The sequence below is a fragment of the Populus euphratica genome, unplaced genomic scaffold (genome assembly GCF_000495115.2).
Source record: "Populus euphratica unplaced genomic scaffold, PopEup_1.0 scaffold6.1, whole genome shotgun sequence".
NCBI classification, from domain to species: Eukaryota; Viridiplantae; Streptophyta; class Magnoliopsida; order Malpighiales; family Salicaceae; genus Populus; species Populus euphratica.
The window spans coordinates 3173586-3198140 of NW_011499849.1; the positions used below are offsets into that span (position 1 = coordinate 3173586).

General features: G+C 33.0%; 3 protein-coding genes across 4 annotated transcripts; 1 reads left to right on the forward strand and 2 right to left on the reverse strand.

Moving 5' to 3' along the window:
• Positions 1-259: 259 nt before the first annotated feature.
• Positions 260-1665, reverse strand: LOC105120661 (dof zinc finger protein DOF1.6-like). The gene has a single exon (XM_011018953.1). The coding sequence runs from the start codon at positions 1252-1254 to the stop codon at positions 460-462; it is 795 nt and encodes a 264-aa protein (XP_011017255.1). The 5' UTR covers positions 1255-1665; the 3' UTR covers positions 260-459.
• A 7564-nt stretch (positions 1666-9229) lies between these two features.
• Positions 9230-12724, reverse strand: GA3 (GA requiring 3). Its single transcript, XM_011018954.1, has 8 exons — positions 12448-12724; positions 12210-12370; positions 11020-11181; positions 10773-10913; positions 10397-10651; positions 10153-10317; positions 9875-10069; positions 9230-9800 (listed from the first exon to the last, which is right to left on the reverse strand). The coding sequence occupies exons 1-8, from the start codon at positions 12596-12598 to the stop codon at positions 9486-9488; spliced, it is 1545 nt and encodes a 514-aa protein (XP_011017256.1). The 5' UTR covers positions 12599-12724; the 3' UTR covers positions 9230-9485.
• Positions 12725-20391: 7667 nt separating this feature from the next.
• Positions 20392-23047, forward strand: LOC105120663 (B3 domain-containing protein REM16-like). Of its 2 annotated transcripts, XM_011018956.1 has the most exons (5): positions 20392-20447; positions 20584-20719; positions 21168-21873; positions 22176-22345; positions 22539-23047. In XM_011018956.1, the coding sequence occupies exons 2-5, from the start codon at positions 20606-20608 to the stop codon at positions 22848-22850; spliced, it is 1302 nt and encodes a 433-aa protein (XP_011017258.1). In that variant the 5' UTR covers positions 20392-20447; positions 20584-20605; the 3' UTR covers positions 22851-23047. The 2 variants fall into 2 exon arrangements, with proteins under 2 accessions (XP_011017258.1, XP_011017257.1); XM_011018955.1 differs by lacking the exon at positions 20392-20447 and having other exon boundaries at positions 20454-20719.
• The last annotated feature ends 1508 nt before the right edge of the window (positions 23048-24555 follow it).

Below are 24555 nucleotides of genomic sequence, written 5' to 3' on the forward strand. Positions count from 1 at the left end.
GAATTGCTCGTTTCGGGTGTATTTTACTTGGTACTTCAGTGGTGGCGGCGACCCACTAAACAGGAAACAGGTTCCAGTTAGGTGTTTCTTGGAAAAACTGATTGGCCAATTTCTCGAAAGACGAGACAAAACCAGAGCCCAGACATTCTTCGAAACCGAAACTCAGTTTTAATGCGTTATGATCAGATACTTCTGTTACTTATTCACGACTATCAATAACAGAAGCTAATAAATATAATTAACAACCAAGATTCATGCATTCAGATTTAAAAAACAAAAATTTCTCTATTTTCTTCAATATAGAACCCAAAAGCTTTACAAAGCCGTTAATAAAGAAGAAAGCACTACCCAAGAGGTACACTTTGAACTGGTTCTTCTTCAACACCTTAACCCCTATAGTCTATACGGTCTTGCTCAGTAAAAAAACAAAAAAAGAAACCCCAAGACATCAAACCAGTATCAGTTCAAACCTTTCTCTGCTGGAGCAGAAATAACAAGACCAGGCCAAGAACCAAAGTAATTCTCACCATCAGCTGCAAACCCATCTTGATTACCCCCTCCTTCTACATGATCACCCTGCAGCTGCCAAGTATTGCACCCTGAAGTACAACCCCCCATGGTTTCACCATTAACAGAAACATTTTCCATTCCAGGAAAGGACCAAAACCCTCTTGCACCAAATCCATGACCCACTTCACAAGGCCCCAGTCCAAATCCTGATCCGTAACCGTACCCGCCAAGACCATTGAACCCATGTTGATCATTAGAGGTTATAAGCGAGATGAAGTTTCCATTTTCAGCCAACCCCTCATTCAGATTTATGCCCGCTGGCATCTCAGTCTTCACAGCAGCTGCACCAGAGTCTGTAGTCGAGGATACAGCCACGGGTATTGATTCGGGCTCATGGATGGCGGTAAAAGCAGTCAAAGTTGCAGGATTTGAGGCAGTGGAGTTGGAAGATGAGGTAGATGGTGAAGAATTATTAGAAGATGTGCGAGAGCGCTTGGAGTTCTTGCGTGAACCACCACCAACAGGCACATCACGGAGGGTCCCACCTTTTGTCCAGTAACGTCGGCATGACTTGCAGAAATAGCGAGGTTGAGAGAGGTTATAGTTGTTGAAGTAGCAAAACTTGGTGATGGTGGAGTTGCACCTTGGACAGGGCAGTGGCTCAGTCGTTTTTGGTGGTGGGGGTGCAGTCCCCATGGTGTTTTGGGCTTCGTTTGGGCGTGTCTGGCTTATTTCTGATGGCATTCTTGGTCTCTCTGGTTTTTCTTTTTCTTGCAAGAGAGAAATGCTTGAAATGTTCTCAAGACTCGAGAGCTTTTCTTTGTTAAGTAAGGGCCGATGTTCTAGGTTTTAATTCTACAGTTGGTGGGTTCTGCACAGTGCACGAAGTTCTTGACGGCTTGATGCGTGATTTCGCGTGGGTCGTCTGTTTCTTTTAAATAATAGTTTTTTTTTTTTTTGGCGTGAGAGATTCGGTATGAGAGATTTTGAATGGTTTTGGTGTTTCTTTTGACGTGCTGGGATCTTACTTGGCAGGAAATGGGTTATTGCGGGGCATCATTATTATGTGAAATCAAGATTGCTTCTCTGGCTTTGGATTTCTTGATTGAGCCAGCGTAGGGAAGGGCTCTGGTAGTAAATCTTAAATTCTTAAAAGGGGTCCCAATTCTTCTTTAATTGTGTTTTATTAGATTTATGCTCCTAATCAACTGTCTATCCATTAGCTCCAATCCCACTAAAGACACCTAGGATATATATAGATAGATAGATTAATTTCATAACCCATCCCACATTCTTCTCTCTGCTTTCTCATGTTATGATCAGATCCGTCCGCCAAATTTTTTTTTTTCTACCAAGAGGTAGAAAGTAAGAAATGAAAGTAACACTAAATGTTACGGATGAAGTGTTGTTGTGTATTTGATAATATAATTGAAAGGGATTTTTAAAAAATATCTTCTTAAGAAAGCAATGATTTAAAATGTTGGACAATTTGTTTAAAAACATGTAAACACAACGAGAACGGTGAAGTTGTGTGGTATGTCCTATTGGGAATGGCGTGACTGTCGAAGATACTTAGAGCGAGTGCAGAACATTAGAATAAACGAAGACCGAAACCATCATTGATGTCGGGCAGCGTGGGGAGCAGTAACCGGGCTTGCCTGCTCCTTTTCCTTCTGATTTCGTGGTACCAATTCAAGATTCTCTCCTGATCATTAACACTTTCCCCGTGCCTGATTTCTCGGTTACCGTGATCTCTGCTCCTTCGATCTTGCTTTCCCTTCTCACCTCTCCATCTACTGTGCTCTACACAAATTTGCATCGTATTTTGTATCCGCATGTGTCAATTTCATGGATTATTTATTTCAACTTAGGTAAATGTTTTTTTGGAGCCACTGCTTTTTTTTTTTTTTTATTTATGTGGGGTGTCCGGACTAGCTTACGCGCACCACGATTAATCCCCACGGCCCACTGAACACCCTGCAAACCCAGCAGGCAGGTAAGGCAGCGCGGGGCTGACAGACATGCAACTCTAAGGCTCGAACCCGTGACAGCAGAAGGTGCAAGGCGTCATTCCACCGCTGGACCGTTGCCTTGGGTGCGGAGCCACTGCTTTTTTGATTAGTGCACTCATGACACGGTCCTGATAACCTAGCTTGTGTTGTTTCTGTAACATGAGCCTGGCCACCTTGCTCTGTTTGTTTTTAATGGAAATGAGGGGCAGGCTAGCTGACCATAGTAGTCTTATAGGACAGTATGAATTCATACATTACAATTTCACTGAGAGACGAAGCACGGTAGGCCCTTGAGCCTCCGGTCTGTACGCAGCAGTGAGCCGAATAAAGTGACTGAGTCGAAGAACATGTATCTCTTCCTTGTCTCCATCAAAATTACCTCAACAATACAAACCTAGAGTTAGCCACCGTTTTCTCTTTGGATACTTGTTTTGACGATCGCCCAAACACATTGGAATAAAGGAAGCAATCCATTCCGACATGATCCAATTTTCCTTTTGAGTTTGTTTTAATCGCAGTGATGAGCATCTTGCGGGGCTGTTCTTAGTTCACCAATTTTCTTATTCGGACGATTATAAAGTTTGCAATTATTTTGTCAGAAGAAATAACCTCCACCCACCATAGAAAACAGTTTTGTTCCAATTTTCCTTTTGAGTTTGTTTTAATCGCAGTGATGAGCAGCTTGCGTGGCTGTTCTTAGTTCACCAATTTTCTTATTCGGACGATTATAAAGTTTGCAATTATTTTGTCAGAAGAAATAAACCCCACCCACCATAGAAAACAGTTTTGATCCAGTAGCTTGTGGCTTGATCAGATGGTCGAACTCCTCGAAAGCTCTCTCGGGAGAAGCTATAGGCTGCAAACTACCGACGAAAAACGTGTTTAAATTTGTGATGAAGATTATTAATACATCAAAACAATTTTATTTTTTTTAAATAAGAACACAGTGCAGCCGCACAAATAAACATTTAATGAATGCCGGTCATGACATGTAAATTCGCAGACCAGCTGGGGGTCGCTGTCTTGTTAGTCCCCACTAAATATCAGGAACGTTCACAGAAATGATATGATTTCTTTGAGATAAAGATCGAAACTGAAGAAACATGGAAGCTAATGTTTTCAAACCCATCAGATTTCTGAGTGCTTCCAAATCACCTGGTGGACCTGCTTCGTTGAATTTATACAATTTTTATTGTTTTTCATTTCCACATATGCGTGTTTTTTGCTATGTAATGGGGGGGTGGGGGGTTGTCAGATCCACAGGAAAAATAATGTACCTGGGTCACCATGCAACTTGCTCGGGCTATTCAAATTTACCTTCTTATGTATTTTTCTACGCACTTACGTATGGGTTTTGCGTTTATGGATATATTCATCACAGCGGCACACATAGAATCTCTTCATGATTATTTTTGTTTTTTAAAAATTATTTTTTATTTATTATTTTTTATTTAAAAATTAATTTTTTAATATTTAAAAATTATTTTGATATATTTATATTTAAAATAAATTTTTTAGAAATATTATTTAAATTTATTTCTAAAAAAATTACTTTAAAAAACAATAATGACAAAAATATACTACAATAATATGAAAGGAATTTAAATAAGGGGTGCAATCCACGCCTATCAATAGACGGTGGGGGCGGTTTGACTTCCTGGCCATGTTGTCGTTTGGATCCAAAGATTGGCTCCACCAAAGCCATTGAGGAGATAGCCAGCACTGGTATGACATCTAATTAATGAATTTTTGGATTGTATTGACAAACATGAATTTTTTTTATTTTGGATTGTATTGACAAACATGAATTTAAAAAAAAAAAAAATAGAACGGCAAACGTTCATCCTTTTTTTTTTTAAGGATTATAACTTTGGATTCAAATATTTAATTGGTGGTAATTATATTAATCCTAGAAACTTATTCAGATATATCTCTGAAATGGTAGAGTCTCAGAAGTATTTTTAATTGTTTTTCAGATCAAAATCTACTTCTAAGTTTTATTTTTAAACTTTAATCTCTATCATAACTCATGTTTCGAAAACTTGACCTTTTTAATTATATTTTCTCTTTGTTTTCTACATTAATTTTTAATTTTTAATTTTTAATTTTTTAATTTTTTATTTAGCTTGTGGTTTACTTGGGCATACTATTTATACTATATTTTTTAGGATTTTAAAATAAGTTTTTATGAATCAATAAAATTTAGATTTTGGGTTTACCGGTAGCTTTGTTGTATTTATTGTTTTTAGGGTTTTTGAAAATTAAAAAAAGTCTAGTTCTCGTAATATATCGTGGTAGGTAGTATTGTATTTTGTAGACAAGCATATTTACCAGTTGTATACCTTGACATGCTGGTGGGAGCTAATCCTAATACAGACAAGCATATTTACCAGTTGTATACCTTAACATGCTGGTGGGAGCTAATCCTAATAGACTATTTTTTTTTAGATTAACATGGGTGTCCGGGCCAGCTTGCGCGTACCAAGACTAATCCTACAGGCCCTAAAGTTAACGACCATGTAAGCTTCCAGTGGCTATCATATGAACAATCAAGGACTCGAACCTGAGACCACAGAGAGAACAAACTCCTTAATCCTAAATTCTTATCACTTGACCACTACCTAGATAGTTTCTTAATAGACTATTTAATTATCCGGGAGCATGTTATAACAAAATTTTGCAACAGACTTGCATCATGGAAAGGAAAACTGTTTAGCCTTTCTGGGAGAGTTTGTCTGATTAATTAAGAGTGTTCTTAACTCTTTGCCTCTTTATTTTATATTAGTTTTTCTTGAAGCCAAACGGAGTTTATAAAATTTTAAATTCTATTCATAGGCGATTGCTATGGGTTGGTGTTACTAAACAACGGGCTATATGCAAGGTGCAATGGAAGGTAGTTGTTAGAGCACAAAATAAAGGAGGTTAGGGGATAGGATCATTTTTGGGTAAGAACAAAGCTATGTTATTCAAGTGGTTGTGGAGACTAAGCTTAACGCCCAAAGCTAAATGGCAGGAGGTTGTCTGTAAAAAATATAAACCCAACTTTGAAAATAGTCAGTCTTTCTTTATGTGGTGGGAAATGAGTTGACTTTTTTTTTAGAGGAGTGATAGATGGCTGGGTGTGACTTCTCCGAAATTTATGTTTCCAAGATTATAGGAGTTTTCAAATTTACCAATAGCAACAATCTCAAAAATGGGATCAAAGGCAAACGGTAATTGGGAGTGGAGTGTCAGCTAGAGGTGAACTCTAAGAATTTTTGAAATTGAGCAGGAATTGCATCAGATTCTTCAGGAGGTAAAGCTTAATTCATCATACTAAACTAGATTTGAAGGTATGGATTCTTTGGAAAGATGGGAGATTTACAGTGAAATCTTGTACCACTTTTATTGATAGCATTGAGTGTAGTGGATCATGCTCTTTTCAGACACAGGTTTGGAAGTCTGCGGCTCCCCTAGAGATTCAAGCTTTTATTTGGTTGGACATTCAATATAAACTGTGTACAAGATCTTTTTTATGCAGTCGCCATCTCTTATCTTTGGATCAGTCCTTTGGTCCATTTTGTACAACGGTTATAGAAACCTCAGATCATATATTGATTCACTGCCAATTTGCATGGAATTTATAGACCAAATTTTTTTCATGGCGGGGGATCAATTGGTGTGTTCTACGTACATTTGATGAGCTGCTGCATCAATGACCAATGATGATTAAAGGCAGGTTTCAAAGGAAGGGATTGCAACTAGTCTCTTTTGGTATTCCTTAGAGCATCTGGTTAACTAGAAATAATTTGATTTTCCATTATGTTAAACTAGATTTGGACTCGTGCTTTTCTACGACTCTCCATTGATTATCTATCTGGTTAAGAAATTTAAATCTTATTTTTCTTACACAAGTAATGATCTTCATATCAATGCTAACTGCATTCGAAGCTGGACAACTACTAGAAGACAACGCTGAATGTTTGTATGGCACCATGTTGGAGGACCTTTTTTGTTTTTGTTTTTGTTTTTTTAGTACTTCTCAACGAAAAACTTAATCTTTTAATGGTGTCCATCCTCTAATTGGCCAGAATGAGTTTTTATTTAATAAATCTTTCAGTTATTATATAAAAAGAAAAGCAGGTTGGCCTAAACAATGATTAAAATTATAATCAATATTTTGCGAGTGGTTTGATTTAATTAATTTATCAATGTAATTATTATTTATTAATCAATAATATTTTAATTTAAATATTTTATTATAAAGGTGTTATTCTGTCAAATCATATTTATTTTCAATACCATAATCATTAATTATTTGAAAAAGATTTCAAACTCTTATCAAATTTCATTTTATATTACTCAAGGATTTATAATCAATACTATTTTTATAGTTAATATCATTTGAGAACACATTTAATATTTTTTAAAATTTATTTAGGATGATGAATCCTCTCTTAATTACCTAAATAACTATATTTTCAATTCTTAATTTATTTGAAGTAGGATTTAGTAAAACAGAGACAATGCCAACACAAGAGTTTTAGGCTAATGGCCTTGCTTAGCAATGGCACAACACTATATTAAGCTTGGAAATGTCCATGACCACCTCTATCCTGAGCTTTTATTAATTAAGATAGTAGAATAATAGTTATAAAAGTTGAAAATTACTAGGAAGTGTATAACAACTCATTTATTGAATCAATTAGTCTCGAAAATGAAGGATGCTAAAGCATGCAACCTATACCTAGTCATCAGGGTAAGCATGGTTATCATACCTGTAACACATCATTTAAATCTTTACTTTATTAATTTAACTTTTGATACGAGGAGGTATTTGGCTACTTTAAAAGAATCATAGATAATCTTATCATTTAATTATGCTTGGTTAAATTTCTTTACTTTAACATTCAGAGTATTAGCTGTAAATTACATTGCATGAGTGATGCATCATTCAATTATATATTCTATAAACTTAATTTTTGATCTATTTGATTTTATAGTTGGTTATTGTTTTTTGAGAACACATTTAATATTTTTTAAAAATTATCTAAGATGATGAATCCTCTCTTAATTACTTATATAACTATATTTTCAATTCTTGATTTATTTGAAGTAGGATTTAGTAAAACAAAGACAATGCCAACATAAGAGTTTTAGGCTAATGGCCTTACTTAACAATGGCACAGAACTATATTAAGCTTGGAAATGTCCATGACCACCTCTATCCTGAGCTTTTATTGATTAAGATAGTAGAATAATAGTTATAAAAGTTGAAAATTACTAGGAAGTGTATAACAACTCATTTATTGAATCAATTAGTCTTGAAAATAAAGGGCGCTAAAGCATGCAACCTATACCTAGTCATCAGGGTAAGCATGATTATTATACTTGTGACGCATCATTTAAATCTTTACTCTATCAATTTAATTTTTGATACGAGGAGGTATTTGGCTACTTTAAAAGAATTATAGATAATCTTATCATTTAATTATACTTGGTTAAATTTCTTTACTTTAACATTCAGAGTACTAGCTGTAAATTACATTGCATGAGTGATGCATCATTCAATTATATATTCTATAAACTTAATTTTTGATCTATTTGATTTTATAGTTGGTTATTGTTTGCTAAAGCATGCAACCTATACCTAGTCATCAGGGTAAGCATGGTTATCGTACCTGTGACACATCATTTAAATCTTTACTCTATTAATTTAACTTTTGATACGAGGAGGTATTTGACTACTTTAAAAGAGTCATAGATAAAATTACATTGTATGAGTGATGCATCATTCAATTATATATTCTATAAACTTAATTTTTTATCTATTTGTTTTTATAGTTGGTTATTGTTTTGCAATTACAAATTCAATTTTAGTTAACAAAAACAAATATACAGTTTTGCATGGTTCTATTGAAAATTTTATTTTGAATATTTATCAAGAAAAAACTGTAATTTATATATTTTTTAAAAATTATAATAGAAAGAACTATGAGCAGGTGCTATCAAAATCGCGATTTAAAAGCATGTTCATATCACCAGTGTAATGTACATGATTTATGTACATCTATAATCTACATGCGTATTTGTTTGCTCTGCTCACCTGCGCCATCATAGGAGCACGCTTTGAGTGAAATTTGTAAAATCTCAAATTTCTACACTGGCCCTGATCTCATTCTACTTCATATGCCAAAACCTCCTAGCGCCTTTACTCTTTTGTTATAAAAAAAAAAACTTTTTAACTCACCCAACAATTTCTACTATTATTATGTAATAGATTAGCAATTCTAAATCAACAGTTTGAACATAACATATTATGCGATTGGCTAAGGTGATAATTTTAGGGCCGTAAATTTCTTATGCAAACGTATCGATGCCTAAGTGGATGCATCGGCCGGGAATTCTGAAAGAGGGAGTGATTTCTTCAAGTGGGCCACCAGGCCGGTAAGAAACGAAACTCCTTTAGGCATTGGGGCGAGTGATTAGCTTTAATCCAGATTCCAGAGTTACGGTGGATGGAGGAAGAACTGTCATGTCATCTTTTTTTCTTTTTTTGGTTTACAGAGCTGATTTGGTTGCTGTTGCTATAAGGGAGTAAGAGTCGGGATTATTCTATCGCCAAAATAAATATACAATCAAATAACCACGTGCTATACGAGCAGAGAAAACGGTAGTAACTGAGAAAACACAGCTTCGCTTTGCAGGAATCAAAATTGTGCAAGTGATGAAGAACATAACCCACAGCAGCATGTTTAGAAGCAAAATATTTTACTGCATCGTCATATGATGTTACATTCAGCTCCACAAGCTACATTAAAAAGAAAATGAAAAAGAGATCATTTTATTCTTACTAGCATTATAGGAAACGCCAAGGATTGTGAGATGCTACAAACACGCTACAAGTAGTCCACAGGTATTTTTCACGTACTAGCACATGAAGCACAAAAGAGTGAATTGAAGGGCTTCAATTCTCCCAAGTCCCTAAACGTTTCTTGTTTTTATCATGACATGTAGCGGCTGAAGCTTGCGAGTGGTGAGTCCAACAGTATCAACATTTTCTCCCTCTCCATCTATAAGTCTCCACTCAAATTCCTGTGCTACTCTGCCAATTGTGGCAGATGCTATCAAGGACGCTTGAAGAGCACCCGCGCATGACCTCTTACCTGCTCCAAATGCCATCGTCTTGTGCAAGTCCATGGGATCATATTTGCCGTCAAGGAATCTCTCAGGCTTCCACTCTTCAGGGTTTTCCCAACGCTTCTTGTCCATGTTACATCCATAAATGTTAATAGCGATCTGCATGGAACATGTTAATTTTGTAAAGCAGAGTACATAGAAAGGAATAAAGTCTCTGTGACAAACTGACCAACCTCACTTCCAGCTGGAACATAGTAGCCCCCTATCTGTGTATCTTCATGAGCATATCTCAAAGGTATAATAGGAGCAGGACTGTACTTTCTAATAGTTTCATGGAAAACAGCATTTAAGTATGGCAGTTGGGACAGGTGTTCCTCTTTAAGCTTCTCAGACCCACAGACATTTTGGATTTCATGATAGAGCCGATCCTGTTGTTTCAAGAGAGAGTCATTACAAGGTTTAACAAATAAGTGTCCGCAGATGAAATGTGCACATTAGTGATTGAGACAACCTGGCATTTTGGGTTCTTCGCTAGTTCATATATGGCCCATTCTGTAGTGACCATAGTTGTATCTGATGTCTCAATAATTGTCTCCCAAACCAGCATACCAATTTGCTTCTCCGTAAGTGTAGTTTTGCCTTCCGATAATAAGTAGTCAATATAACAATTTATTTCCTGTTCCACATGTAAAAAAAAGTTAACAAAACTGTGATATTCTAAAAGAAATTTGCACCTGAAGGAAATCAAAGGTTACCTCTCCAGATGCAATTCGTTTCTTCTGCTCCTGCACAAGGGCATTCATCACCGATTGCCTGCGAAAATTCATTCGCTCGATTTTCATTTCAAAACCCTTATTAGGAATCCATCTCAAATATGGAAAGAAATCCCTCCAGTCAACATCAATTGCACCCTCCATGGGATCAAGCACCAGAACATTGAAAATCTCCTCTCTTGATAAAGTGGCCTGAAGTTCATCTACATATAGAGATTCTGTATCTTTTCCTAAAGCCTGAAAAATTCATTGCATTTTCTCAATTCATAGACTAGATGTTATTGTTTCACACACAGTTGGAATATTAGCCTCGTTTATACTTGGATAATCTACCGACACAAGATAATAAAGAACTCACTTCTTTCATCGACAATCCAAAAAGTTCAGACTCAAATATTTCCCTGAACTCCACAGCTTGTTGAGGATTGGTCTTTATATGATCAAGCAATTGACTTGAAACATTTTCTACCAAGGTATCCCTGTGACCCCGGTGTCGTCTCTGAAAATCAAATGGATAATAATAATTATCAACTATTATTTTTACAGAAAAATAAAATGAGCAGGCGCGAAAACACATGGAGATATTAAATGTCAAGGTGGCCAACCTGAGCACCAGCTCCGAGTACATTTGTAAGTATATACCGCTTCACCATCTTGTGAAAGTCGCCATAATCACTTGTTGCCACCATACATTTATTATCTGTAAGAACTTGCAAGGCCTTTGATAGTTTTCTTGTTGATATGGACGAATATCTAGTCACCATAGCCTGAAATATTCATGAAGTTACTGGTTATATCAACCAGTAGAACTTAAGTACCCTACTTTCTTGTGACTCAGGTGTTAGTTTTATTTTTATTTTTATTTTTATTTTTATTTTTATTTTTTCGATCATCTTATAATTTTTCAAAACACATGTTTGAAAGTAAATTAGCAACTGTAAAGTTAGCAGTTGATCTGAAAAAGTTGAACAAAATTCGCAATTCGGTGTGGATAGTCAGACCAAGACCAAAGTTTGGGCTGGGGGCTGAAGTTTATGGGCTTTTCTTCATAGTTATCTGAAATCATTACAGAACCGTTTATTATTATATAAGCAATTATTTTTTTAAATATTTAATGAAAATACATTAAAATAAAATTATTTTTTTAATTTTATTTTTAATATTAAAATATCAGAATAATATATTATAATTCAAAAATTAATTTAAAATAAAAAACTACAAGAATTTCAAGTTTTTTAAAACAAAAAAACATTTTTAATAGTTATCCATGGTTAGATTTTTGTGGTGTTTGGAATCTGGTTGGAATTATATTTTTTATATATTAAAAAAATAATTTTTATATGTTTTATTAATTTAATATGGTATGTTAAAAATAATTTTTTAAAAATAAAAAAATATTTTAATATATTTTCTAATAAAATAACACTCTAAACCCGTAACAGTTCCAAAATGTGCTCTCAAACTCAGGCACGCACTTCAAAAATATCGGCACCTCAAAAGGCAGATCTGACCCCCCTGCCCATTTCCCGGTCCGTAGATTAACTTTTCACTCATCCAATGCGAGGCTGACTTATAAGCAAAGGAAGGTTGAGTTTGATTGATGTGGACCGGGTTAAACTGCCTCAATTGTTGTTCTTGTGTTTGTACTTTAAACAAAGCGACAGCAATATATCTACATGCGAAGTGGATTGGTTCTGACAGTGAGTGAAGTTCGGTTTGGTGCTTGGTACCGGAGTAGATGAAATCCACAGATAAAAGTATTAAAAATGAAGAAAATGAAAGCTGAAAATCACACCTCCTTTGCAACTTCAGTTGAATTGAGAACAATCACAGTGGAAACACCGGTCTTAATGGAATAGATTGGCCCATAAGCCTCAGCCCACCTTAAGAACGTCTTGTGTGGTTTCTTCTCCTTCAATTGCAGCAAATTCCCTATGACTGGCCATCCTGGCACCACTGCATCCATTTTAAATTATTATCAGAAATGAGAAACCCATTTTGATTTCTTGTTTCTGGAAGAGAGAAACGCGTACCTGGTAAAGGAAGAAGGTTGGAGTTTCCTTTCTTTTGATTGGAGATGAACTTGTTGATGAAGAACACTGAAAAGACCAGGCCCCCCACGGCAGCAGGAGTGGCATAGGGCATTGATTGAAAAGCTGGAAGAATTGAAGTCGCAACATCCATGGCTCGTGCACAAAAAGAAAAGGACTGAGAAACGAGGAGTCTTGTTGCTGTGCAGCACACCCTTTTGGCTTCTGATTACACCACGCTATATATTAGTGGCAATAATTATGCCAGCGTGAAAGCCAGATTAAATTAATCATATATTCCCCTCAATGGAAACAGTAGCCCTCATTGTACATATCAGAGTCAGGGCACCCATCGAGAGATATTATGATAATGTATTTTGGATTGTAAAATGGAAAAATGTTTGTTTGTTTGGCTAGTGCCACGTTTTTTTGAGGTTGCTTGTCTTGTTGTAACTGCGGTTGTGGAATCGAATATACCTGCCCCCTATTTTGTTTTTTACTTGGAATTATACTAAATTAATTTTTTACAATTTATTTTTAACACGTTACATTGGAACAGTGTAAGAATATAATAAAAAGTAATTTAAAACAAAAACTATTGATTTTGTTTTCAGAAGCACGGCAACAAGACGTTGTATCCCTACCTACGACAGTTCAAGTTATGCCATCACTATTTGAATGTTGAAGACGCCCTTTATATATATATATATATGTCCTCGTCAGTTTCGAATAATTAACTGCAAGTGTTTTTGATGGACTTTGATTTATTAGTTATATTAACATAAAATGTCGAGAATTTAATTTATTTTACAGAAAGCGTGGGCTGTTTTTGGCACCATCTGTTTCATTTCTGGGATTTCGGCCCCGCTCACAGCACGCATCGGAGCGTTTTATTTATCAGGGAACTCATAATTCAGTTGCTTTTTTAGCCCACGCCTTTCCTTATAAATATCATTACTATAAGCGCATAATATATAGTTTTATATTCTATTTCATTAAAAGTGAATTCTTTCTTATCCCTCCTTTCACCGTTATGGGACATGGTTTTATCAAAAGAATTGCAATCCGTAGCCTACTACTGTCCGTTCTTCTGATTCGAAGCGCCCAGATGCAACAGCCATAACTACGAAAAACCAAGAAAAATCATGCAAAAACAGGTCATCAAATATAATGATGCTTAAGCTTGAGACATGGCGGTACTTTATTGTAATGTTCTAGTCTCGAAACAAGGCCTGGAATCACAGCAATCCAGAAGCCGTCTACAGTTTTCTCATGCATTAATTTTTCAGGTACAGCAACCAGTACAAGGATAAGGGTCTAGAAGGAGGATTGTATTTTCGGCAACACAGGCAAGAATATGGTGTTTTTCTCGAACCAAGGAAGAAAATCATTCGGATTAGAGCTATATCGGTTGAGCCATTAATTATGTTAACATAACTGCACGCTCCTGACATATTTAGCAGCGAGTTGCGTGTCCAAGACTTGGGACAAAATGATCATCGATTTACATAACTGTTTTATTTCACTTAATTAAAAATAATGAAAAAATAAAGTATTGATAAATAGCTGGTATTGTAATCCAAAGTATTGATAGGGTTGATAACGAGGTTCGAAACCCTAGACAACACTAATCATTAACTTTTATAAATAAAAAAATTTTGAAAAATTTATTTTGATTTTTTTTAATAAAGATCTAAAGAGTATGAGTTTTCAAGAAAATAATTTTTATTTTTTATTAATAAACATATTTTCTTTAATTTCCTATTTCTTGTAAGATTTTTTCTGAAAAACTGAAATAAAAAATCATAAGTCAACAGAACCTTAAAAATACTCATCAACATATGAAAACATAGAGGATAAAAAAATAGAATTTTTTAGTCTTCTTCAATTGGAGGCTGTATTCTTGAAAAAAAAAAAAAAAGTTATTCCAATCCGAGGGTGGTGCGATTAGCCCCAGGACATGTGGCAGGCTTCTTGTTGTCGTTTATGGGGACCCAGGACGTCAATGAACCATGCAATATACAATTTTGCATCATCCCTGTCGTTTCTTTCCTCCACAAATAAGAAAAATCACAGGTTGATTTCTGCGAGTCACACTAGAATAGTAGAATATTAGATTTCGGGGGTGTCTAGGATCGTGGTTGGCGCCTACTTTTTTATATATATATAATTTGAGGTGTTTAAATTAGCTTACACGCCATGATTAATTTTTAAATTCACTCAATATTTTATAAACTCAATAAACAAATAAAATATTATGAAAATAACAGGGTATATATAATAAGAGTCGATCCAAGATGCATGGACAAGAAAATCCTGCCAGGACCGCTGGGCTACAAGCTCGGTGCGGTTGGCGCCTATTCTTCACTGTGTGTGAGGTGTCTGTCACGCTTTCCAGTGAAATGACCTGCCCTTTTATCATGTTCTTGGGAGTGGTATCGTGTAATTTTTCTACTCATGCAGCGCGTGATAGTAGTGGATAAGTAGTTTATCGTCGTAGTCATTTTTTTTCCTCACATCCTTAAAATTTAAGCTGCATGTCGCTACTATTTGTTTTTTATGTTTCAAATTAAATTTTTATTTTTTTACTTATAATTATTTTAAGTTATTTTATTAATAAGTTATTTTATTAAAAAATTATTTTAAATTTTATTTTAAATTATAATTTATTAGATATTATTTTTTATTTCATCCTTATTTTTTTTTCTTAATTATTTTGTTAAAATATTTTATTTTTTAAGTTTATTATTCAATCAAATTTTATAGTGTATTATTTTTTAATTTAATAGCTAATTTTTTAATTTTTTTTATTAATGTTATTTTTTAATCTAATCCTCTATTTAAAAAAATTGTTACCTTTTAATTTATTTTTTTAATTTCATTTGTATTCTCATTTCTTTAATTATAATTTTTTTTATTTTAGGTTTTTTTAAGCAAATTAATTTATTAATTTATTAATATTTAATTTATTTAAGGTTTAAGTTTTATAATCTTTTATTTATAATATTTTTTTATTTAATAATACAATCATAAATTTTAAAAATTAAATGCTGTTCATATATTTATAATTTTAATTTAAAATATATTTAAAATTATATTAGTGGTCACAGTTTAAAATATATTTTTTATTTAAAAATATATTAAATAATTTTTTTATTTTTAATATTATTTCATTAAAACAAATTTAAAAATATATATAATTTTTATTTTACATAAGAAAATTAAAATTTTAAAAAACACAGTGACAGCGTTTCTAAACACTCCCTTAATTTTCCGGGATTTTCACCCTAAATTACCCCAATTTTTTTGAAGTAATTATTTTACCCGTTTGGAAGTTGCTCGACTGATCATGGTGGTTGAAAAAGATTGAAGCTCGGCTAGAGGATGAAAAAGAGTCAGCGTCAAATTCGGTGTTTTGTGGGATGATTTGTAGGATAAAAGGCTACTGTTAAAGGGAAGTGATGTTGGGCTGGAGGCTGATGCTGGTGATGAAGGAAGGCCGACGGCTCAATTGGTGTCGGTGTGTAGACAGCTATGGGGGACACCGCTGCTGGGAGGATGAGGTGACGCTTCTGGTAACACCGATGGAGAGTATTGGCTACAAAAGGCTATTGTTTTTATCTTTCTCTGATGGTGACAGTGAGGACCGGGAATGGGGTCAGATGGTGTTTTTTTTTCCTTTCGTGCTTTAAAGGAGAAGGAGATACCTGTTCTTTGGGAGAGGAGGAGAGATGAGTGGGATGAGTTTTTTTTAACAGGGAGGGAGAGGTTGTGTCCCTAGGTTGTTTATTTTTAACCTTCCTTGAGATTTGCTATTTTTAGAGATTGTGGAATGTTTTTTTTCTAATTAATTCTCTCTTCTTCTTCTTTTTTAATATTTTATTATTATTTATAGGCAAAAGTTTTATCTCTCCCGATGCTTGGTCTCCGATGTCCAATCACCTAAAAAAACATTTCGATGCTTTTTTATTTATTTTATTTTTTGTATTTTTAATTTTATTTTTTATATATTTTTATTTTTTTAATATTAAAAAAACAACATCAACCTAACTAGATCAAAAAAATTAAATAATAATTTTTTAAATTGACATGTTAATAATTAAATATGTTAAAATCATAAATTTTAGAGTAGATTTATATAATTATTAAATTCACGACATGAAATATTAATCAAAATATATACAAAGAGACTCGTGTAAAAAAAATTTAATATTAACATGCTTATAATTAAATGCTTTTAAAATATATTAAAAATATAAAAAATAATGTTCATGTCTGCTGGCATATTCGTGATTGATGATGAAATCTAGCCAAGGTTAATGCTCCATGACTTCACGTCCTCAACAAATATGAAGATGCGAGAAACCTAATGAAATTACAATACTCAGACAAATCAAACTGCAGCATCTCAAGAGTTTCTCTAGTTTTGCAATCTTCTGTCAAGATTGATGCTTGACAATCTTTATTGCCATTGTGTGCAGGAGATACCCCACCGCTTCTCTGCAAGACGGAGGCCATTCTTTGCAGCTTACAAGGGGAATTAATGCTGGACTGTGGATTCATTCCCAGACTCAGAAAGGGCGAGCATTGCACACTTTCTGTGGAGGATGGATAGCTTTTGTTGGCACGTGTCAAATGCGGGAACAAATATCCGGGGATGGCCATGAAGCAGTTGATCATCAATGTCGAAAACCAGCATCCAATGATTTACCTCTTGTTGCAGCGTCTCACAGTGATCCTCCGTCGTAAGGTGCATGGAAGAGGTCGGCTTGCACCGGACATGTGTTTTTTACGGGGATAAGTGTATTTTTAGAACACTAACTTTACGACTTTTATAAATCTTATTACATGAGCTTTTTACAATTTTTTAATTAAGTGCTTCTGTTCACCCTTTCAATTTGCCCTTAGATTAATATTGGTATCCTGACTTTTATTTAATGTTAATTAAGTACATACACTTCTTCTTTTTCCAATCAAGTATTCTGGTTAATTTTTAATTTTTTAATGTTATTTTTTAGTAAGAGCATCCATTGTTTTTAATAAATATTTTAATAAAAATAAAAAAATTCATTTGAGACGTAAATATTTCCCATTAATGATACATAATCTATATAGAAAACTGAAAACTATATTATAATTAATTAAGACTAACAAATAAATTATTATTAAAATATCTATTATCTTTACGTGGTACCTCTGTTCCTGGAAGGGCAGAACCCGGATGGCTGACTCGCTACAGGGAGTGGATATTCAGCATCGTTCCAATGCCAGAACGCCTTTACACTTGTTAGGTAGGCAGAGGAGGGCTCGCCGTTTAACGAGCATGTCTTCTCTTTCTAACGCATCACCATGCTATCAATTATATATATATATATATATATAATTATGGTGATGTGTTGAAAGATTGTATAAAGTGAAGAGATAATAATTGATAATTTTTAATAAAATATTGATAATTAGAAAATTTTAAAGATTTTTCAAATATCAATTTATTAAAAATTTAAATATGATATTTTTAAAACAGATTTTATAATTAAAATTAAAGAAAATAATATTCAACTTACAAAACTTTTTAAAACCATTCAACTTCTTTTTTAAAAATCATTGAAAAAAAATCTAGATAAAAACTATAAATACATTTATATTGATCTTGTTTATCAAAAAATATTTGATTAAAATTACATTAATTTTTTCAAAATATTTCAAACTTAACAAAATTATTTTATTTGATATAGGTATGAATTTAAACTATATTAAAAAAGATATATTTTCAAAATAATATTTACAAAATATTTTTAAAAAATTCTCAATTATTAACAATTCAAAAGTAAATATTGCATGTAAAATCCAAGCCTCTAGTTTTTAATATGTATATATAAAAGTTGAAATCATCTATTGGTTAATTTTTTTAAAAAAATTGAATAAAAAATAGATTTATCTTTTTAATTTCAACATAGAATCAATTTAATAAAAAATAATATAAATCATATTTTATGACTTCATCTAAATATTTAAATTTTCAAGTGAGATAGCTTTTTTAAAATGACATTGGAATCTTTATGACAAAATAATTTTAAATTCGAATCTTATCATTTTTATTTATTTTATAAAAATTAAGTATAAATTAATATAAATTTATGAAAGTTTCAAGTATAAAGAGTTTTTACTTGAAAAGGTATATTAAAAAGTAATATAAATTATATTTTAAAATTTTATTTAATAATTTAAATTTTTTTAAATAAGGTAATTTTTTAACACAATTTATTACTCAGACTGTGAAGAATTTTTTTTCTGATCCATACCTAAGGTTTTAAATTAATTAAGAAACTTATCACGGCCCTTTTGTGAAATATCTTCATTTCTCACGAAAAAGTAAAGTCACCTTAATGAAAATGGGAGCTTTTTTTAAAAAATAATTTCCAAACTATAAAGGTTAGGTAGTTCTAGCAGGTCAAATCGATGCGACTCACGGGCCCTGCGCATCTCAAGGGCAATTTTTTTTTTTATTTCCAAAAATAGATTTATCTTTTTAATTTCAACACAGAATCAATTTGATAAAGAATAATATAAATCATATTTTGTGACTTCATCTAAAAATTTAAATTTTCAAGTGAGATGGTTTTTTTAAAATGATATCTTATCATTTTTATTTATTTGATAAAAATTAAGTATAAAGTAATATAAATCTATACAAGTTTCAAGTCTAAAAAGTTTTTATTTAAAGAGATGTATTAAAAAATAATATAAATTATATCTTAAAATTTTATTTAATAATTTAAATTTTTTAAATGAGGTAATTTTTTAACACAATTTTATTACTCAGACTGTGAAGAATTTTTTTCTGATCCATACCTAAGGTTTTAAATTAATTAAGAAACTTATCACGGCCCTTTTGTGAAATATCTTCATTTCTCACGAAAAAGTAAAGTCACCTTAATGAAAATGGGAGCTTTTTTAAAAAAATAATTTCCAAACTATAAAGGTTAGGTAGTTCTAGCAGGTCAAATCGATGCGACTCACGGGCCCTGCGCATCTCAAGTGCAATTTTTTTTTTTTTTACTAGCTCAATTCTTCATTTAATTACTAAGTTTTGTTATTTACATAATTTTAGTTTTATTATCATAATCATTTCATTCGTTGTTCGTTGTCATGCAGCAGAAACAAAAACAATCAATATTTATTTTTCAATGAGATTGTTAAAAATTAAAAAAATAATTTTTTTCCCAACTTAAATAAAAACAAGTCTAATTGATAAAATGATCATAAATTCAAAATTATAGTTAACTAAATATTACAATCCAAGAACCAAATGGCAGTTTATATAGAAGAAAGAAGAAAAAATGGAATGGCACAGAAACTGAAATAGAAGAGAGAAAAGATAAAAGATATAAAAAAAAAAAGCAGTGAAAGAAAGAAAAAATAATATGACAATATTTTTTTGTCCATCAAAAAACTATCAATAATATAAATTTATAAATATATATAAAAAAAAACTAAATTTAAAACTAATTATGAAGCACATGAGCAGTTTAAAAACGACTACTCGCTTCATCAGCGGGAGCATGAAACACACCCGTTAGAAACAAAAAATTAAACTTGCTAGTGTGACAAAACAAATAAAACTTGTTGGCAAGTTGTGCATGTAAGATTTTAGTTTTAAATCTTACATGTACTATTTTAGTTTTTTTTTTCCTCCAACTATTTTATTTTAGGAATTATTTTTTTAATTGTTATTTTAGTTTTTTTCCCGTAATGCTTTTACTTTTTTCTGATGAATTCCAGTAAAGTTTAGGGGAAGGTTTTTTTTTAAAAAGAAAATAAAGAGAGTCCGTAAAGTTGCTTTTTACGGGGAAAAAAACTAATAATCACTCTCACAAAAATAATTACTACTAGCAAAGCAGCACAGTGGGAAAGTAAATTATTCATAATTTTCTGTTTCTGCTTCATTTATAATTCATTTCTCTGGTACACCTCAGCTTTCCTCCCGTTCTTCTATTATTTTGGTGGGTCCTCTCCTCTCCACTCTTCTTTTCTTTGGGAAAGTTTTTGACTTTTTTGAAACTCTTTGGTGTCTTGCATTACGTTTGCAAATATGTGTTCTTGAATTCACTCACGCCTTGTGTTGAATCTTGATTTTAGAGCTCTACGTATATTAGCAGAAATGGGAGAAGAGACGTGCAAGGAATGCAGGAGCTGGGAAGAGAAAATATATTGGACCCATTTCCAGTGCGTACAGTTCTCTCAGTTCCTCCATTCTGGATTTGATCAACGCCTGGTAAGCTTCTTTGCTTCAGTCTTTCCGGGTTTTGCTTTCTTTCGTAACTAGAGGGTGATCTCATAATCTTGTCTACATTGCAAGCTACTCTATAAATTATACCTCTTTGATTTGGTGAAACTAGTTCCAGTAACAATGATGATCAAACTTTTATTTTATATTTCCCCCCTTTTCTTCTGGACTTTTTAACTTCTATGTAGATCAAGAGATATATACTTATGCTCATAAAAAATTGATTTGCATTTATTTATCAAGGTGTTTTTAAATGATGCATAATGAATTGATAGATTATTGGAAGAACCAGAATCGAAAATGCAACCAACTTGTAGATTTAATTTTATTTTTTTTGGGTGGTTGAGATATTGAAATCAGCTCGTATATTTCTGTTACTTTGCATCCATCAATTTTTCCTTGAAGGTGGAGGTTCTAATTGTTTATGGAATTGTAGGCTATCCCTGAAATATTTGCTAGACATCTGAGAAAGAAGTTGCCTGATACTGTGAATCTTAAAGGTCCTAGTGGGGCTGCATGGGAAGTTGGACTAACAACCTACAATAATACCCTATTCTTCAACCATGGTTGGCAAGAATTTGTCAAGGACCATGCTCTTGAAGAGAATGATTTCTTGATCTTTAAGTACAATGGGGAGTCGGACTTCGATGTCTTAATGCTCGATATGCAGAGCATGTGTGAGAAGGTTGCTCCATACTTAGTCAAAAAATATGAATCTGCAGAACGTGGCAATGGCTGTCGAACAAAAAGAAAAACTGTTAAAAGTTCTGTTGAAGTTGTTCATGCCTCTCCTAAGGGTGTAGTTGGAGGTTCTCAACCTGAGGAATTTAAAGACAATGATACTGATGCAATACCAGTTGGGCAACCCATTGTCCCCCGAGTTACTGACAAGAAAATCTGTAGGGGAATCAAGTCAATTGAGGCCACTGAAGAGGATGTTGTTGGAGGTTCCCAACAGGAGGAGTTTACATATAATGGTTCTGACACGATACCAACGATACCACCACTAAGGCAGCCTATTATCTCCCCAGTTGGTAGGAAGAAAATATCAAGGGAAATTAAGTCAATCAGGCGTGTTCAATACTGGCGTGTTGTCAAAAGTAGAGGACCTTCTACTCGTGAGGAAATAGAGGCTGAACCTGGTAGGTTTCTTCACATTTTTGTTCTTAAGAAGATTGCTTGTACTATATCTTCTACTTTAGAGCTCCACTCTAGACCTCTTTCTTTCTGTCTTCTGCAGAGCATGTTCGAGGTCAATCCATTTGCTTATTTGTATTGTCATTTGATGGAAACATCCCGGTCCATCTTGTTATTTATTTTCAGGGCGTGTCCACTAACATGCGATCCTAACGTGCTTAATGAAGTATATTTCTGCTAGATGCACGAAAGTGTTAGATTGATGAGTTTTTATTGTTCCAATAGTTCAAATTCATGAATATTTCAGATGTTCAGCCCCTAGGCCAACCAGTGGATACTGTGCACCATGCAAGGAAAGGAAGGAAAGTAACAGAGGAAGAGAAAAGGAATGCAATGCAATTGGCTGCAAGAGCCGTAACCGAGAAGGGTTTCCTTATACTCATGAAGCCCACACATGTGTATGGGAGATTCTTTGTGGTAAACATTTCTTTCTTGACTTGTATCCTACCTCCTATCATGTGTTGCCTTTTTTTTTCCCTTTGTAATTCCTTTGTTCTTTTTTCCCTTCTATGTTTTGAGTTTCATGATGTTAATTGCTGCAACAGTTGGCATTGCATAGAAAACGCAGAATTTTGATCTTGTTTATTATATTTGTTGTTGCTTCATGCAGGCAATTCCTTCAGCGTGGCTAGTTACACATCTTCCCGTTAAAGGAAATCAAGATGTGATTCTACGTTTTAAAGATCGAGCATGGCACACCAGATTCTTCCATCACAAGTCTCGTAATAACGGAGGGCTGACTGCTGGGTGGAAGAAATTTGCCTTGGACAACAAATTGCATGAATTTGATGTGTGCGTATTTGAGCCTCTGGACCTGGTGAACTACCCAATTATCCTGAATGTCAGCATCTTTCGTGTCGTCGAAGAAGCGAGTCCAATTACCTCACAAGAGGATGAGAAAAAATCCCAGGGCCATGCATGATCGCACAATTCGTTTGGACTGTTTTATGCTAACTATTTTCTCATCAACATAAGTATTCCAGACTAATGGATTTAGCTTTGGCAGTTGAAAGTTTGCTGTATGAACTTGACTAGATGAGGTTGTGATATATTGTATGTAAATACAAATGGTGATGTTTTCTTAATGTTTAATTTGGTGGATTCCATGCTTGTATTGCAGTGGCTGGCTTGCTTTCTCCATCAATGAAGGGCCCGGCCCTGTAATACAGTGCCACTTTCAGGCTTGAAGTCAACAAACGGACCTGGGGATCAAGTGGGCTAATCGGAGGCCACGTTTATGGCTCTTTTCTTTATTTTATTTTTTCTCTATCTCTTTCTTTTTTTAATGGCCACGTTTATTAATTTTGTATAGTATATGATAATACAATTTACCATTGGAAACACTATAACGATAGAGCACAAACGGAAAATAAACCCTCGAAAAATTTATAGCTGGGCTAATTTCCTAGAAAGGATCGGATCATTATCGATAAATAAATTATTTTTAAAATATAATTTGTAGCATTTAAAAAAATAAATACTGAAATATTACATAATACCACTAAAAGAATTGAAAAACATTATAGAGCTTTCGCCAATAACTAAAAGAATTGAAAAATATCATGGAATTTCATTGTTGCAATGAAGTTCGTCCTTTTTTCTGTGCAATTCTCTCTCTCTCTCTTTCCTTTTTATCATTTCCTTCTTTATTTTTATTTTGATTTTATCTTCCTTTTTATTTATTTATTTCATCCTTATATATTTTAAAAAAAAAATCATCTGAATTATTTTTAAATAGGTCAAATTAATTAAGTCGTGTTTGAACAACTTTCATATAATTTAATTTTAAATTCAAATTAGACAATAAGTTAAATTGAGAGATTTATTTCCTGTTAATTTTATCTTAATTTCATCCTTAAAATTATTTTTATTGAGTAATGGGATTGTCTTTAGATGGTTGAGTCAACTTTGTTGCATTGAAACAACTTTCACGTAGTTTGATTTTAAATTTGAGTTAGATAAAAAGTTAGGTCAAGAAGTTTTTATGTTAATTTAAATTTGAGTTAGATAAAAAGTTAGGTAAAAAGATTTTTATGTTAATTTTATTTTTATTTTTAATTTTATTTTTAGAATTTTTTTACCAATCTAATGGATTGTATTTTGACTCTGATTAAGTAGATTAGATTACGTCAAATCAACTTTTATAAAATTTAATTTTAAATTCAAGTTAAATATTAAGTTGGATTATAAGATTTGAAAGTTGATGTGTTAAGTCAAATTTAATAATAATATTAAATAGTTTTTTATTATTTATATATATTTTTTTTATGATGATCAATATTTTTTTATTCGCAACGGATTACAAACTTGTAAACTATTTTTTAAAAAAAATTTCTTACACGATCAAGACTCTCAATTAATTCGAATGGAAATCATGCTTCTCATCGTGATATCATCGAATGGAAATCATGCTTCTCATCGTGACATCAAGAAATTATATTAGAGATTGGTGGTGGTCAAGTGGTAAGGATTTGGGATTAAGGGGTTTGTTCTCTCTGTGGTCTCAGGTTCAAGTCCTTAGTTGCTCATATGATGGCCACTAGAGGCTTATATGGTTGTTAACTTCAGGGCCCGTGGGATTAGTCGTGGTGTGCGCAAGCTGGCCCGGACACCCACGTTAATCTAAA

Coding starts and splice junctions, on each gene's coding strand:
- LOC105120661 (XM_011018953.1), bottom strand. CDS start 1,254: ATGCCATCAGAAATAAGCCAGACACGCCCAAACGAAGCCCAAAACACC.
- GA3 (XM_011018954.1), bottom strand. CDS start 12,598: ATGGATGTTGCGACTTCAATTCTTCCAGCTTTTCAATCAATGCCCTAT. Junction 12,371..12,447: donor CAACCTTCTTCCTTTACCAG/GTACGCGTTTCT, acceptor AAATGGATGCAG/TGGTGCCAGGATGGCCAGTC. Junction 10,318..10,396: donor AACGAATTGCATCTGGAGAG/GTAACCTTTGAT, acceptor CATGTGGAACAG/GAAATAAATTGTTATATTGA.
- LOC105120663 (XM_011018956.1), top strand. CDS start 20,606: ATGGGAGAAGAGACGTGCAAGGAATGCAGGAGCTGGGAAGAGAAAATA. Junction 21,874..22,175: donor GGAAATAGAGGCTGAACCTG/GTAGGTTTCTTC, acceptor TGAATATTTCAG/ATGTTCAGCCCCTAGGCCAA. Junction 22,346..22,538: donor TGTATGGGAGATTCTTTGTG/GTAAACATTTCT, acceptor TGCTTCATGCAG/GCAATTCCTTCAGCGTGGCT.